Genomic DNA, 17,400 nt, shown 5'->3' on the forward strand with positions numbered 1-17,400 from the left:
AACATTTTCATCTCCGAGCCCCAAAACAGCTCTTTCTCTGAGTCGCTCTCTAATCTCCCGCGCGCAGCATTGTGCACACTTAGCCGTGCCCCGAACTGCTAGTTTATTCTGGGAAGTCTAAATAATACAGGTCTGACAGGGCAAACAAATAGTCCCAGGGAAACAGTCGGCAACGGATCTCGGATTCCCCGGGACTGGGTTTGGACGTGCTTGCAGAACTTCCCGCAGGCCCCCGGGTAACTCAGAGAACTTTTCTGGAGATTCTTGAGTCACCTCATCACCGGGCTGTTTTTTTGCTGAGTGGTGGATTAGTCATTGAATTGCTGTCCACGTTGGGCTGCTGCTTGTAATCCATCATTGCAAAGCAGCCCGCCTTCTTCCCAACACTCCCAGCATCAGCATCAGCAGCAGCAGCAGCAGCAACACACAGTCCTAACTCTGTCCCACTCCTACGGTGTTCCTCTATTATAATTGGGTTTGGCATGGTTAGAAGAGAGGAGGGTCAGACGGGAGTTTAATGCACGCTTGACATTAATTTTACAATGTCCATTTGAGTAGTTCACCAGTGTTTCGCGCTTGTTCTCTTCAACAGATCGAGAAGATCATGAACTTGATCGGAGCGGGCATCGAAACGTCCAAAAACAAACAGCCGACCGCCGACTCAGGTAAAGCTCCGCAACACTTCGACGCCTGTTTTGTTGCCGTTAATTTCTGCGCTTTTCCCCAAAGATATGTCCGTCTGTACGCGCGATCTACGGTTCGGTTAATGCAAAATGACAACTGGGTTTGGGGGATTAAACAGGCCTTATTAATTGGCCATTTAGAGCTCTTAATTGCCCCCGGCGCCTCACCGGTGAAGGCACCTTGGGGTTTATTTCATAGGAATTATGTGCAATATTTGCTGCAGTCAGACATTTTACACCTCCTTAACCGGCAACATTTGTGAGCAGCGGCAATTTCCCGAGCCATCTGATATTCAAACACGGCTCTGGAGACAGCGAGAGGTAGTTTTACCGTCCTTATAAGTCACCGAGATTCAAGCTGACATTTGCTTGGCACCTTGTTGTTGTTATTTGTTGCTCGCGGAGTAATGGGAAATCTAATTCTGAATTCCCTGCACTGTTGTATATAGAAATCTATTTATTTATTTATTTTCCTTGACTTACTGTACATCTCACTAAGGCTTGATTTGATGGCACGCTTCATCAGCTGTCCTTCAGGCGGCGTAGAGGGAGAAGCCAGCTGGCATCGCCTCAGTGCGTTTAGATAACACTCCTGAGATGGTACAGTGTAAACCCACCTCCATTAGATACTGTGTCACAAGGTGGTTTCATCACACAGGGTTGTGTAACAGCTTTTCTCATCAAAGTAACTGTATATAGATACAACCTTTAGTTATATGTGGTATACAGTGGGCTGACTATAAGAATCACACGGGCAGGACAGAAATAATAAATAACTGTGTCTAATTATGATAAAAAATAAATAAATGTGATGAAACTGTTACTGCTGTATAGTTCTGACACACAATCCTGTCATAATTATTTTCTCATTATCACAAAAGGATGTCTTTGTATAGATTAACAATCATAATTGCAGTGCTCACAATTAAAAAAAAAAAAAAAGTGAGTGATTGTTTGATGGCTTTCGATGCAACACACATTTCCTCTGGAGTCCATTTTTAATTATCAGTCCAACTGTGGCAAGATTTCATTTTGGCCTCAAGAACTAAAACCAATATTCTGAGAGGAAATTAAAATTCCCCAATTATGAATGTAATGAAATAAAGCTTTAATTGCGCTTCAGCCTTCATATCAAAGCGCCTGAAAGAGAAAAGAGCGCACAATTCAAATGGTTAAAATGCACGAGTCTGTTTTAAGAGTGGGAGCAGAAACCAGAAAACAAATTGAAAAGAAAAAATATATTAAAACTAGATGAAGTTGGCATTATTATAAAAAAATCTTCACCATAACCATATAAAATAAAATAACACAAAAATCTAAAAAAAATCTCTATTAGCTGTTGTTTTAGGCCAATGAGGCGCATTTTAAAGAAACAGCAGCGTTTAATTATGACTTTGATTCCACCTCACTGAGCGCTCACAGAATAATTGCTACCCAAACAATTAAGACCTGAAGTTATTTCACGTTACGTAAGAGGAAATATGGTGTGTTATTTTTTTTTATTCATTCTTTTTTCTTTTTTTTTTTAACACTTATAGGTGTGTGCTATTTATAGGCTGCCGTTTGAAGAAAAGGCATGCTGAAAGTGTCCCAGATTCAGCTGAGTCATGCGGTTGCAGCTCCGATTTTAATCATAGATTGTGTGTAAGTAGTACCGGAGGTTGCGAGGCCGCTCTCGTCGCAGCTCCTGTGTCTGTCTCTCAGTAAAAAGGTCATATTTCTTTTGTGCACAACGCAATAAAAGGAAACAAACGGGTACCTTTCACAATAACTGCAAGAAGCGGGGCTGAGACGGAGAGAGGGGAGGGGGGATTGTAGAGTGATGGAGACCTAAGTTGTAATTCTTGATTCCGGCGTTTTATTTCGATTGTGAAACTTTCACTTATATACAGTCTCACATCACAAGTCGAGGATGGTTAATTCGCCCTCTGGATGTCTGATTTCTGTGCAGTCTCGCTCCCTTCTGCGCGCTCGGGGATGAGGTTGTTTGTGTTGTGTGCCCGTCGCGGGTTCCTCGATTGTGTGCTCGGAGAGCTCTGAGTAAATGAGCTTAAAAAGAAAGAGGGAGTGGAAAGAGACAGCACCGCTAACAGCACACAGGAGGCATCGGCTCGGCTTGTGTACAGGCACACGCTGACGTTCAAAGGAAAAGAGTCCGCCTTCAGTTTCCCTGAATTAATTCAGCTTTGCGGCTCATTTTCTCCAGCGCTTGGGTGTGTTGACAAGGAGCTAGCGCTTTTCTCCCGCTCTGATACGGCGGTGCGGCCTTATCTAGCCGCAGCCTTCTACCTCGTCCTCCGTAAATAGGCCTTCCTGGGCGCTCCTCGGAGCCAAGTCCAGACCTGGCAGTGCTCAAACAGAACAGAAACCCACTCGGATAGGTTTGACAGCTTGGCCTGTTTAACAGCGGATAAGACAGTGACCCAGTTCCACCCAACGGAGGAGCATCGGATACTCTGTCAGTCAGCAATTAGGTCTTACTACTAACGGGATGTGCTCCTGTCCCAAATGAATTGAAGTAATTGGGCGGGGTGGCTGGTATTTTTAACGCTCTTTGTCTGGATATTGTGTCGTAAAAGCTTACTCCGATATGAGGCTCGGGAAGGAAAAAAAAAAAGAAAGGGAAAAAAAAAGGAGGAGGACGCGTTGTGGGATCTTGTAGTGAATCATAATTAGTCCACTTCAATCCTTCTTACTTCCTATTACCATCTTATCTCGCCCATATGTTTCATCGCCTCCTCCTCTATTAGTCTTTCTCTGTCTTATCTGTCTCGCTCATTCGCTCCTTCTCCCACCCCCCCCACCCCCCCATCCCTCCATCATTCCTCTCGTCAGTCAGTGCAAATCTGATCGCAGCCTCTCCGCCCGATAACGACAGAGCGAACGCGCGCTGGTCCTCGCGGGTGACGGACGGGTCGCGGAGGCCCGGGCACGGCCTCTGTACCTGACCGTTAACACCAGAGCGGCGGGGAGGGTGGGGGGGGGTACAGGTGGGCAATCAATAGCCCTCCGCTTGCCGTCGTTGCCTCCCCTTTGCCTGGCTGCCTCTCCGACTGCCCGTCTGGGAACGTGCGAGGTGATTGCAAGCAGCTTGAAAGCCTGCATAATTACGCTGTGCCTGCAGATAACACCCAGTGCTCGATGCGAGGAGCAGCCCCAGCATAGGTGGGTGCTGAAGTCTCTCAGAGTCAAATTGGTTAATTCTATATCATCTTCGCTCGCTCAACCCAGGCTTTTCCCCCCTTTAAGTATCCTCTGTCGTGCTCTAAAGACGTTTGACGTGACACGAGCATCTGGAGGTACATAATGGAATTCGCCTCTTTTCTGTCATGCCGCACGACAGGGCTCGAAGTCGAAGTGTGTGTTTTCTCTTCTCCTCTCTTCTCCCGTGCGAGTGCATTGCAGACTGCTGACTTGAATCAATGCCCCCCCCTCCCCTCCTCTCCCCTCCCCTCCTTGTCCTATCATCAAAGTGAGATGTAAATGAATTAAAGCCTCCTGGTAATAGGCAGGGGGTCTGAGGTGACGCTTTGTTTCATTACCCCCCCCCCCCCCCCCCCCACCCCACCCGACGACGAACAGGATCGAGGCGCCGCCGTCATCGCCCTTTACATTCGAGGCGTCCCTTGCAGTAAAGGACTGTGTTTTTTTTGTTTTTTTTTGGGATCTCGGCGCTTGTTCCTCGCCTCTGATAGTGGTGTCCTTTCTGCACTGGCGAGATCAGAGCGCCTCTGTGCAATTCTAATCAGTGCAGTGGAGGGAGAGAGGTGGGGGGGGGGGGGGGGGGGGTGAGGTTAGAGGGAAGAGGAGAGGAGAAGAGAAGAGAAGAGTGAGTATGCATGCGTTTGTTTGAGGTTGAGACACGGGCGATGAAGAAAGAGGGAGAAAGGGTGTGTGTCTTTGCGCGCGCGCGTCCGCATCCGTCTGTGGCTCCGAGAGCGGAAAGCCAGGGAGCGAGACGGAGCGACGGGAGGGATGGAGAGAGAGAGGCAGAGGCGGAGGGAGGGGAATTGATGTAGTGGGAGAGAGAGGGAGAGGTGGCTACGTGGAGCAGCACCCCACTTCATCAGGCAGCATACGGCAGCCCCGCAGTGCGATCACACAGTGTGGGAAAGGGGCTATGAGAGCGAGAGAAAGAAAGCAGAGAGGGACGGGAGCGAGAAAGGAGGAGGGGGGGGAGTTAAAAAGAGGAGCTTGAGGGATTTGCTCGGATAGAAAAAAAAAAAGAAAAGGGGGTTGGTTGGGTTGGGGTGGGGGGGGGGTGATCACTGAGTCTGATGCCTGTCGTGGATGTGGGAAGGACGTGGCAGCAGCGGCTGAGGGGTTGAGGCAGATCTGTGGTCTCCTGTGTTGAAAGTAGCCGGCGTCAGGACGTTATGCCCTGTGAGCAGTGAGGGGTAGCGCGTGCGAGCCAGGAGCAGCTGCTGTGACCGCATCTGCGCTGCCTGCATGTCTCAGAGAGGCAGGGGATGCAGCAAACCTCTGCCCTGAGCACACAGGCTGCTAGCTGTACCCGGCGAGGAGAAGAACCAGGTGGGCTGGGGCAGAAGTGGAGAGGGCTCTTATTTTTTTTAATTTTTTGGGGTTTTTTTTTTGTTTTTTTTGGCGGGTGGCGGGGGTCGCCTGCCACAGAGAAGAGGGAGCTAGCTTAACCTGCACTGTGATCCCCCGCTTCAGAGTCGAGAGGCTCACCTGCCGTCTGTCGGATCCGAACCTGGATTTACTGCTTTGAGGGATGAGGAGCACGTTCTCCGGCGGAGCCGCGCAGCCAGCAGCCTGCTGAGGAGCGTGAATGCAGGGCAGCGCGGGGAGCACCGGCACCACCAAGGACACGCAGCTCTTCTCCGCGGGCACACAGCCTACCTGGAGCTTTATCATCAAGGAATCTATACTTGGATTTTATTATGAATTGAGGAGTTTGGAATCAGCACACTGTGGAAAAATCCTAAGCCAAGGTTTCTTTGATGTAGGATTTACAATATGTCTACCTGACCGTACTCCCGTGTGGCTCTGGAGTAAGGACGAAGTATGATTTGAGCGAATGTGTGTTTCCCTGATCAAAAATAACACGAGTACCTCAACAGTACTTTAGAAATGCTGCTACCTTCATTGTATGAGCCTTGTCCTAGCTCTCAAAGAGGTTGACCAATGAAGCCATGGGACTCAGCCAGAGCTTTACAAGTATGTGGTGAAAACCCTGACAAATTCATTTTTTGGGGGAACTGAATATTTGTGTGTTGCTTCCTGATGGAATCATTTCTGATTTTAGAATACATGACGGGGATGTTTTTTTTTGTTGCTTTTTTTTGTTTTTTTTTAGCAGAGTAAATAATGTGTGATATATGAAAATGTCTTGATTTAGAGATAAATAATTTCACCTTTTTCCTCTACCTGAAAGCGATCTAGCCTCCTGACTTGTGTTCATGTTGTCGGACTAGCTAGGCACTAATTTTTTTACACCTGCTCATCTGCTCACTAAAGGAATGTTTAGTGAGCCGTGTTTGTTGGAAGGCGCCGTAGCGGCTCGGTCCAACATGAGTTAACGGCACCGATCTTCAGATGGGCTTCCTTCCCTGCACTACCTCCACCCTCGCCTGACATTTCCAGTCAGTCACACTAACACTAGTGGGTGTATATTAGCCTAGTCAGTCCCCTGCAGGGCTCGAGCGGTCCCTGCAGCACTTTTCCTCTCCCCTCCTCCCGTGTTTTGAGTTTAGCCGGGCCCCCGCCTGTACTGTGGGAGCCCCCTCACCCCCGGCCTGGACCCTGTCTCCCCCCCACCCCGCCTGGTGCTGCTGCACTCGGCTCTGCCTCTGCTGGCCGAGGATGATGTGGCAATGCCATGTGTCGTCCTCTGAGTGCCGCTGCTACCGGCTGAACGGCTTCTCCCTGCTGAAGCGCTTCCCTCTCTCGGCAGATGGGGCCTGTGGTAAAGCCCTGGACCAGCCGGTGGGAGAGTGGCTGGAGCACGTGGGGCTGCCGCAGTACGAGAGCAAGTTCCTGCTCAATGGCTTTGACGACCTACGATTCATGGTGAGTCACCTGCGGCATGTCATCTCGGGGGTCGCTTCCACTTCACGTCACCCCCGTCCATCCCCCCCCCCCCCCCCGTCCGTCCCTCCGCCGGCCCACATGCATTTGTCTTTTCGTGTCACCGCTCTGCTCGTCTCCTCTGTGGCTCCGCCCCCTCCACGTTTCTCTCTCTCTTTCAGCCTTGCACCTTTCCCCTCCTCCCTCCATAACACTTTCCCCTCTCGCCCTCATAACTCCTCTTCACCTCCGTGCCACGCATGACCCTGCCGAGATTTATGGCCGCTCACCGAATCCCCTCTAAGAGTACGGGCTGTCACCGACGGCAAGACAAACGGCAACCAGAACCTATTAACTCCCCCCCCCCCACAGTATTCCCAATCACGCCATCTCATTTGTAGTAATTCCACAGTTATCTCCTCCCACCTGTGCCTATTTAAAGCCTCCGGACTTGACCCCGGCGCAGATGCAGTCAAACAGTCCTCAATGTAAACACACGGCGGTTTATTCTAAATACACTTGGCATGGTCGCTCGCCAAATCTCACTAAATCCTCCACCCATTATGCTCTGTGCCGTGCTTGTGGTGCTTAAGAGACAGCCTTGCAATAACTGCATGGTATGATTACACTGCAGCAGCTTGCTCTAATGCTGTGTTTATACACGCCGTGCCATTTTAAGAGTTTAATCACACGTGCGTGTGTGCGTGGGCGTTTATCCTGGTTATAAGTGTGTTATTTAGCCAGAAAAATAAATCATTAAAATACACATAATTATTCCACTAAAAAAAAAAAAAAAAACACATAGGACAACATAGATAAGTGTGTCTGAAAATCACTGAAACATTTTGCGTAAAAAAAAAAAATGTTTTGCATTTCTCTAAAAGCCCCAGTCAGATCACACATTACAGATTCATTTAACCGCGGCTTGACGCACGTCCACGATCTGTCTAAAAGCGTTATCATGTTTCCCGTAAAGAACATTCGCCAGGGAACTCGATATTACGTCTGGCAGTGATTGTACCATTACGTTTTCCATCCGCCGGTCATGTTTCTCTGAAAACATGGCTGCGCGGCCGTAAATAAGCAGGCCTGAAGGGGCAATGTGGATGCTCAGTCCCACCACAGAGCTGTATTAGCACCACGGGTTGCGCGTTACGTCTGTTTGTCACAGCTGAGCTCAGTTAAGTGAGACGAGTGAGCTTTGAGATGAAGCGGTCGCATTCACAAAGCGTCGCACTTGAGAGGTGCTGCTGCCTTCTGCTCGGTTTTCCTTTCTGGGAAGACTTGAGGTCACGTATATAATGGGAGCGCTTAAGAACGCGAGATTACTCCTATTATCAGGTGAAGGGCAGATGCGAGTTTTAGATTCAGGGTTGTGTTCGTTCGTGAGGTGGCTGCATGTGTCATTGTGTGTGTGTGTTTATTTGAGGAACACAGGGGAGGGTGGGTGTTATGGAGCCAAACCAACAAATCACTGTTAATCGATATTAATGCCGATATAGTGATAGTGATGTATCTGTAGAGTACAAGTAATCACAGATTAGTTGGTGATCTAAGAGATTTAGAAATGTTAGTTTTTAGTTTCTCCAGCTGGGACAGGTTGATTTTTAAGACGTCCCGCTTGGCACAGACGGTATCAGGTGGGTTATTGATCCGGCTCTGCAGAAATAGAGTACTGATGTCATCCTTGTCCTCTGCATTCCCAAATTTAAACTCTCGATACCTCACTGAATGTGACTCATACAGTGTGTGTATATATATATATTATTTAAAGTAACACGAGGTGCTGCAGTGGCACCAAAATCTGAGCTAGTGTCCCATCCTGCCTGAAAGACTGACAAACACTCAACGCCTAATCTAATCACACTGATAAAGAAACTGCACTCAACGTGGATTAATCCTATTATTATCACTTCATAGGGGCAGAAGTGGACCATATCGATCCAACGTATTTAACTGGCCCGTATGTAGTGGAGATGTGTATCTTCTTGTATAAATATGGATAATAACTGCAGTCCTCGTAGGCTCTTAAAATAAACCACCTTAATCTGTACGTGAAATGTCTTTATATATCCGCATTAATAATGCACTCTATGTGACAATTGAGTCATTTTTTTTTATTTTAACAAAGAAATAGGTCATTTATTATGTTCTAATTCATTTTTCCCCCATTGTTTTAACAAATGAAATGCACGACCGAAAAGGCCATTAATTCAACTGATGGAGAAATCCAATCTTGCCATAAATCAGTCCTTGGTATTGATTTGCAAGGTAGCCTACAACCGCCTAAATCAACCAGAGGCATTAAAGAAATGGCCCTAAAGCAATATCTCTACCCATGCAACAAATGTTTATATACTGTATAAATATAAATATATATCATCGTATCGCCCGCGACTGTATAATTATCTAGAGTAGTCATAACGAAAATAAAGCGACTTCCTTGTCTGATTGGCTTTAAAGGATCCGTGCTGACCAAGATTTCCCGAGACATAATGAGATGAGGACTGTGGGTCATTAGCCATTCTGATGTTCTTTTTCATGCCACAACCGATGCGTCTGCCGGACCTGACGCATCAAGGAAATAAATCATTAGCTCCACTAGGCAAATTAAACACGGATATTTACAAGGATGTGGAGGTTGCCAACAAGGGAAAGGTCAGAGGAGTCAGGCCTGCCGACGTGAATGTTTAATATTGTGCCCTTTTAGATCGCGCCAGACCTGCTGCAGATGTGATCAATCTAACTGAACTCGAACATCACAAGTCATTCGTGGGATTCACTGCGAAGACGGGCAGATGGAGCGGTGGAGGATGGCGCTCATTTTCAATTCAGTGTCAGTGTCACACTTTTTACGAAAGAACAGCGAATTGAAGAATGACGCCCAGAGACCGGGTTTAATGAGACGCTGTTTGGTTCGTACGTAGAGAGGAGGGCAAAAACCTTCCTCGGGTCTCCCAGAGTGTTTGTGTTACTGTACCTATAAACCATAGCTGAAGGTTTACTGTACACCGCTGCTGGGAAAGTTTCTCCCAGCTCCCGCCCACCGGGAGAGCAGGCACTCACATGAGTCGACAGGGCTCTCTGCATGTGATGATTGCTCTGAGATGCAGCTTTTGAGGGATCATAAATTATGAACAGCTGTGTGCCCATTCTCATAATTTTTACACGATGATTATCATTTTTGTGCTCCTTTCATGCTACCAGAAGTGGGGCGCCTGTGGCTTTCATTCTCTTGGCCTTCTCCTGCTCGCACACATTTCATTCTAGTAAAAAAGAAAGTCCTTATAATTTCATTGTTACACAGCACCGTGCTTTGTTGCTCTAATGCCCCAAACCGGCGTGGAAATCAGGCAAATTGCGTTGCATCTCTTCCGCGTTAATATTGCATCGGACTGCAGCCCCCTATTTTTAACAAACGTTGTAACGTGGAGCTGAAAATACATTTTGTAACACGTAATTTTTTTTTTTTCTTTTTGTTACGCCCAGTGATTCTTGAAAAACCGAGAGAATCTATTGCTCTGTGGGGCAGAGCAATAGAGCAATCCTAATTCACTGTTGACTTAACTGAGTGCATTTAGAGCGATGAAGGACTTCTACCATGGCTACATCTGCAAGTCATATCAAATTAAATCAAGCTACCATAGCTCATAAGCTATGTAAGAAGTGAACCATACATTCCCGTCACATGTTTCAAATGCAGCATGAAATAATAAGTTTGCCGAGTCTCCCGAGGCGTCATCAAACTTCAGACTGCGTTAATAAAAGTAGGGGGATCTATTTTGGGCAGACCCCGCTTCATTTTGACCTTTATTCTTGCGATCAGTGAGTAATCTTCAGACTGCGCACTGATACGGGCCCGTGAACACTGCTGCATTGTGTCGAGAAACCAATCCAGCGAGAGCAGATTGAGTAAAGACTACAGAACATTTTAACATTCTTGGCCAGGAACAATCAATCCGCAGCAGTCCGCGGGGGGAAAACGCTTAGCTCCACACTTTCACGCATCTCCCCGTGTCTTCATTCCTGCGTATAAACTGGAATAAGACCACGAAGCGGCCAGATATGTAGATGGACGTCTTGTGTACACGGCGTGGACAAGAAGCCGCTTTCCAATCGAGATTTCAGGACGTGAAAAAACAGTCATTGTTCATTGTGGCTGTCTCCTAAATTAGGAATAGTTACAAAATGGAGTGACATATTTTAATTTCCTCATGGACAGTTTAGTGTCCCTCAAAGACACACAGCAGCAAAGTGTCCCGTAGATGCTGCTGCAGTTATGAAGGCTGTGTTCCCTCTGAGTCACATCAGATTAAATTGATTACTCTTGGCATGCACAATTTATTTGACTTCATTGTCCTCCCACTCTGTTGTTACTGCTTGTGTCAGGGATGTGCATATTCTGTGTGTGTGTGTGTGTGTGTGTGTGTGTGTTAAAAGCAAGTGTGTATTTGTATAGCTACAATTTTACCCTGGTAGTGAATACGTCATGTTATTTTATTGACCTGAGCAGGTGTCCTATCTGCCTATACCAAAGCTGGATCATAGAAGACTGATTTTTCTCACATCGTATGTCCACATTGTACATTGTCGTTGCGCGTGCATATGTGTATGTGACTGTTTGCATGTGCGTCTGATGACTTTGTTTGTTCGTGCGTGTGCCTGCGCGTGAATGTGTTTATTTGTGTCTCTCTCGTGTTTGTGCACATGCAGGGAAGTAACGTGATGGAGGACCAGGACCTCAGAGACATGGGGATCACTGATCCAGGACACAGGAAGAAAATCCTCCATGCGGCACGCAGCTTGCCCAAGGTACTTAACATCATAACTCATCACCACTGAGGTAAATGGTGACTGACGCTGCCTCGGGAAATAAATAAGTACGCGCACTTTCAAGACAATATCTGACATGCCAAAAATAGTTTACTAAAATAAAAGACTGTGGATAGATGAATGTGCCATGTTGTTCACCTGGACAAAGAAACCTCCCATTAATTATGCTAAACCAGGGGTCTCTCAGCATTTTTCAGGCCATGGACCCCCAAACTGGTGGAGAGATTAAGTGGGGACTAGGGACCCCCTACCAACTAGTGCTAGTGGCTACTGCTAATATAAATACACATTATTATCATTTTGCATTCAAAATTAAGCTATTCAAATAATACACAGGTTCTATTATTCAGTTTTGTTATTTCAAACATGTGCAGCAGTAGGTCGTGCAACTGCTATAAATATAAACGTACAATCGACAGGTCTCGGCTACCAAAAAATAACGCCTTGTGCCTCCATTTATCCCTTTACTAAAATGCGTTAGATTCATGCTAATGTACTGTGTATTTAAAGAAATTTAAATTTGTGGGAATAATGAAAAAAAAATATAGAAAATCAACCAAAGATTCAGCGACCCCCGCTGCAGTACCTTCGCAGACCCCCTGATATTCACCTTATTGCAATTTGAAAGAAGGCTAAATGTATTCTAAGTTATTAGGTCAATGTCAGAACAACAAATTAAAACCTTTAGCTAAATGCTGACCAACATGCTAACAGCCTTAATTCAGCCTGTAAATGTTAATGTCGACATGCTAATAGTTGCAAACAAAATGCAAACAGTTGCCTTAGTCTATAGTGTAAATGCTAACTTTGTCAGGCTAATGGTCTCTTTTGCGTGGCCTAGAACATTGTCCTGCTTACATGTCAGTTTAGCCTGCGAATGCTAACACGGTATGCTAAAAGTCACCTTAATTTAGCTTGTAAAAGCATGCTAACAGTCCTCTGAACATAGCGCATGAATCCTTACATAGACAGGCTAACATTGACGGCTTAGCTTGTTGGCAACAATGCAGGGCTCTCAACTTTTGAATTTAGCTTTGAGTGAGACTTGACTGTAATAAGCAACTGTAAACTGTTATTGTAAATAATAACAATAATAATAAATTAAGTGATGAAGTGATTACCAGATCACGCACTTCCACTTCCAGTTCTTCTTTGAGGAGTGCACATTTTCGTGCATTTGTGGACGGCGTGGTTAGGTTGCTCCTATTTCACCCGGCAACGACAAATACTATTTTCTGATTGGGTGATTGGCCGCAGATATTTTCTGATTGGCTGATTGGCCACAGATATTTTCTGATTGGTCGCTGATTGAAGTGGAGCAGCCTGACTTCGTCTCATCTGTCCATAGATTACTAATCTCTTTTAACGTAAGTGTGAGGCGAGTATAATCATTTTTCGGCGTGAGAAATGTCATGCGTGGCGTGAGAGCGTGTGAACTTATTTAAATGAGACTTGAGAGCCCTGCGGGAGAGATGAGTTAATGAAAAGTCATGAGGTTTACAAAGATACATCCTTGGCAGATGGAAGAATGAAAGTGTTGAGACTTCCCATCATTTGATTCACGCTGCTGTCATGCATAGCAACAGCTTCAGTTAGGTTGCCTTAAATCCTAAATTTGTGAGGTATGCTAATGTTTTAAGTCATTGAAGCTACAATCCTTGCTTACTCAAACAAATTTGCCTCAACAGGTAAAAGCACTGGGCTGTGATGGCAGCACATCTCTTGCCTCCTGGCTGGACGGCCTCGGCCTGCATGAGTATCTGCCCAACTTCCTCTCAAGCGGCTACCGCACACTGGAGTGTGTCAAGAACCTGTGGGAGCTGGAGATCGTCAATGTAAGAAGCCACTTTTACTGAGTGTCTCCCGACTGCTCTGCTTAATGACAAGGCCACGTTGTGTTTGAGGTTAATAAGCACTTTAAGACACAGTGTTAACACATCAGAGAAGTGGTGACTGGTGCCAGGGAAATTTGTAATTTGGCTTTTTGGAAACAGCGTCACATTTGACGATAATTAGATGCATGTCTCAGTTTGGTTCAACATTTATGTGCAGCGTGTGATGTTTGTGTGTGTGCAGCAGCGTTTTCCTAATGGCTTTCTAAGATAAATCTATTTGCACAAAGATTAATGGAACAAAGAAGAAAAAAGACATTGTATTCAGCTGTCTGTTCTTTATTTTTTGTGGGTTTTTTTGGGTTGGTTTGGTGCATTGAACTATTATGGTGAAGCGCTAAGCCTTGATCACCTATCGTCATGAGTGTCTTCAAATGAAGTTCCTCCATGTGGTGACTGGACTCAGCTCTTTTGTGGCTAAAGGCACCAGTTTTGTGGTTGAGGCATCTCATGAAGACGTCTCCTGGGTGCCAGCAAGCTGGGAGGAGACCCCAGGGTAGATCCAGGATCTGCTGTAGGGATTATATATCTCGGCCGATCTGGGAATGCCCCGGGATACCTCAAGAGGATATCTGAAAAGCATGACTGGGAAGAGGAACTTCTTGTTTAGCCTCTCGTCACTGTGGCCCAACCTCAGATAAGCAGATGAGAATGGATGGATAGATTGATATTAGAGTTACAATAAATATTATTTTTGGGCTCTGCCAAAAAATCGAAACTCGGTTGTTACGAAGTAAGTGGTGATGACTGGTATGTGTGGAAGCTTCTGGCTGGGAATTGGTGTGTTTATAGTCTTCACACTTACGACTGCTTCTTTGTGGGCCTGGTTGTGGTGAAACAGCTGCAGTGGAAGCAGCAGCAACAGGGAAGCAGCAGCCAAGCACACTGCCTCTGCGGCGTGTGCGAGGGAAGGCGTCCAGCAGACTGCGATGCAGAAAGATGGACATAAGTGCAGGGCACATTACTTTCAGTGTGCAGAGTAGCAGAACTGCCTCTGAGCGTCTTGGCAGGGCTCACTTTGTCCATTACATTTCCTACACCTTCCTCAGCATCTTCCAGCAAATAGCGTCGAGCTTCAGAGTGATCTACGATCTTGTTCACATGCGCATACAATCCCGGGGATCAGACTTTCACTTATTACAAGCTCCTCCTGCACACTGGTCTCATTGGGATCCGGTGCATGAGGATGATGAAAACAGCACCAGAAACCCGGCGCGCAGACCAGTTGCGTCTTCTGCCGCCGACTCTCCCTGAATGAATTATTGAATCCGTCTTGACAAAGAATCATATGAGCCTGTTACAAGATATTTTGCACCAGCTATGTAATTGCGAATGTAGCATTAATCACTCAACAGCCACCTTTGCTGGATGAGCATGAATGTTAATAGCCAATTATGCAAATATACAGTGTTAAGATAATAGGTTTCGACTACATAAAATTAACCTATGGTTCGTCCTGTGAGGATTTTAGACACTGAAACGGTTGAAAGGGAGAGACGCTGCAAATTGCCGTCATACATTTTAAATGCGGCAACTTAATCTATGCGACGCAATTATCTGATCTGAAAATCTCTTTCTTATTTCCATGTTATTTCCCCACAAACCATTATCTGTGTTCTTTAAGCCCTGTGTCTAAAGTTGCATCTTGAATTATAGAGTGTACCGAGAAAGAGACAGCGCTGTACTTTAAGCTTACGGCAAAACAGATTGAGGCTGAATTATTGACGAGAGTCATTTCTGTTTGCCTGTGGATGCCTGCCAGTGAGGGATGCATGCCACCGACCCTGTGTCAGTGTATTTAGGATATATCTCTATTAGCTTGGTCTAGATATATTCTTGAGAGATATTGATGTGACGGTTCACTGGAGAGTCTGATACCGTGCCTTCACGTTGCCCTCTCTAGGTTATTAAGATTGGTCCTCTGGGCCACAGGAAGAGGATCATTGCTTCTCTAGCGGAGAGGCCGTATGAAGAGGCACCGACTAAGTCCCGTCGTCTGTCCCCAATTATGGTAAGACTGTGGAAACTGATAGAGCTAAAAACCCACTTTATTGAGTGTTATTCTGTATAGATGCTTCAGAAAGAAAGTGCAATATAAGGAGGATGTTTTTAACTGAAGCACCAAGACTGCAGCACTGTTACTATTTAAACACTAAAGTGCAGAAACATTCCATCAGAGCTAATTAATGGATTAGACTTGCTTAACGAGCAGAACTAGAAGAGTAGCTACGCACATGTGCCCAGTATAACTAGTATTTAATGTCCCCAATGTATTTAAATTGGGTTCTCTTTTGTTTTTAACTCAAAGTAGACATTCGTGATTGCACCTTGTTATTTTTTTTCTCACTGAGCATCAGTCAGAACGGAGCTGGAGTTAAACAGGATGACATGGCCACAATTTTCTGTGCCAACATAATTTTGTGAGAAAATGGATCCTTTTCTTTGTGCGGCGGATGTCTAATTTTGGAATGCGATTCTTCAATATCGTTATGTTCACAACAGTTAAATACTCGGGGCTGATTTCCCAGGCAGATTAAACCGGGCTGAAAAGCGCTGAGCGCATACACGGAGGAGGCTCTTTTTGTGGAGGATTAAGCTTGGATGTGGATCAGGGAAACCAGTGCGTGTAGACAGTGCTTTCAAATCATTAATCTGTCGTGTGTGTGTGTTTTTGTGTGCGTGCTCCGTCGTGTGGCTGTTTGTGCGGCAGTTCCACGACCTCCTGTCCCAGACCACGTCTCCCCTCAGCCAGATGGACCCCTACACCAGTCGCTCCATGGACATGCTCCTGCCCCTGTCCGAGTCGGACCGGAGGCGGAGAGGAATTGACCAAGACTGTAGTGTATCTCTGCGTTCTTACAGCGAGAGGCCGCGCTCTGTAGTGAGTTCCCCCTTCTTTGGCTTTGGTCATCTTCAACTTTTTTTTTTCCATGAGGTAAAACAGAGGGATGCAAACTACCCGACTGAATTATGTTGTAGTGGAGTTCAGTTAAATGTCATTGAAAAAAAACATTTTTGTTTCTTAATATTTTGGGGTAATATGAGCGAATAATTTGAGTCATTACTCGCTGAATTGGCAAGAATACAGAAGCCCTAAGCGGCCATGCCCTTAACACTTTAATGTAGTAAAATAATAATAGTAATAGGTCTACTGTAGGGCGAGACGTTTGTTTTGTGCTTTAAGGGTAATAAACAATAATGATCTTGGGAAAACAAGGCTTTGTTTTCCCGAGGTAAATAACTCGAGATCTTGAGAAAACAGAAAACTCGTTGTCACAGGAAAACGAGGAAAAATATAATATGTGAACTTCCGTACAAGAAGACAAATTTGTGTCTGATATTTTGTCCATTTGTCGAACATAATCTTAACTGAAAGTCATATTTTGGACCCTTATCTAAACATCGCATGTTTTTAGAGATTGTCTAACAATCCGTCACACCTGGTTGGTTGATGAATTATTTCACGTTCCAAAGACAATACACACCAGGATGTGGAAAACACATGCAAAACAACAGATTAATTGAAAAGAAGTTAAATGAAATGAACGGCTCCAAAACTCTTCAGATATATGATGATTTTTTTTTTTTTTTCGTTACATTTGCGCATTATCGTTCATTTGGTTGAACACGACATTACATCCTTTTTTGATTCTTGTTGACTGGCATGAATTCAGTCCTTGGGTTCTTCTGCAAGAGAACGAACTAAGAATAACTCTGTGATCAAATTTTAGCATTTGCTAAAGGTCAAGCTGAGACACGCGCAGTCAAGTTGGCACGCCTGCGTTCTGACTCACCGAGGCCAAAGAGAAAACACAGAGGAGCCTCCACAGATGAGGAAGATGTTGCTCCGTTCAGGGAGCGTGATTGGAAAAAAAAAAATAAATAAAATACTAATTTTACTAAAACCTTAGTGTATTATTAGCATAAGTATTTTTTTTACTCTGACAAGTGATTTATGAAAA

General features: G+C 45.4%; 1 protein-coding gene across 9 annotated transcripts in view; it reads left to right on the forward strand.

Annotated features, from left to right (window-relative positions):
- anks1ab (ankyrin repeat and sterile alpha motif domain containing 1Ab) overlaps positions 1–17,400 on the forward strand; it is a 43,288-nt gene that overhangs the window by 16,262 nt on the left and 9,626 nt on the right. For 5 of the 9 annotated variants that reach the window (XR_007112595.1, XR_007112596.1, XM_047582668.1 and 2 more), the window contains exons 2-7: positions 593–665; positions 6,601–6,716; positions 11,427–11,525; positions 13,235–13,381; positions 15,342–15,449; positions 16,149–16,319. Coding sequence is in view for 7 of the 9 variants with exons in the window: in XM_047582668.1 (XP_047438624.1) it covers positions 593–665; positions 6,601–6,716; positions 11,427–11,525; positions 13,235–13,381; positions 15,342–15,449; positions 16,149–16,319 (714 nt within the window). In the remaining 2 variants the exon portion in view is untranslated. Of the gene's footprint in view, positions 1–592; positions 666–4,915; positions 6,717–11,426; positions 11,526–13,234; positions 13,382–15,341; positions 15,450–16,148; positions 16,320–17,400 lie in introns of those variants that run through there. The other 4 variants (XM_047582673.1, XM_047582675.1, XM_047582672.1 and 1 more) reach the window with 4 other exon arrangements.

Source organism: Mugil cephalus, chromosome 4 (genome assembly GCF_022458985.1).
Source record: "Mugil cephalus isolate CIBA_MC_2020 chromosome 4, CIBA_Mcephalus_1.1, whole genome shotgun sequence".
Classification (NCBI taxonomy): domain Eukaryota; kingdom Metazoa; phylum Chordata; class Actinopteri; order Mugiliformes; family Mugilidae; genus Mugil; species Mugil cephalus.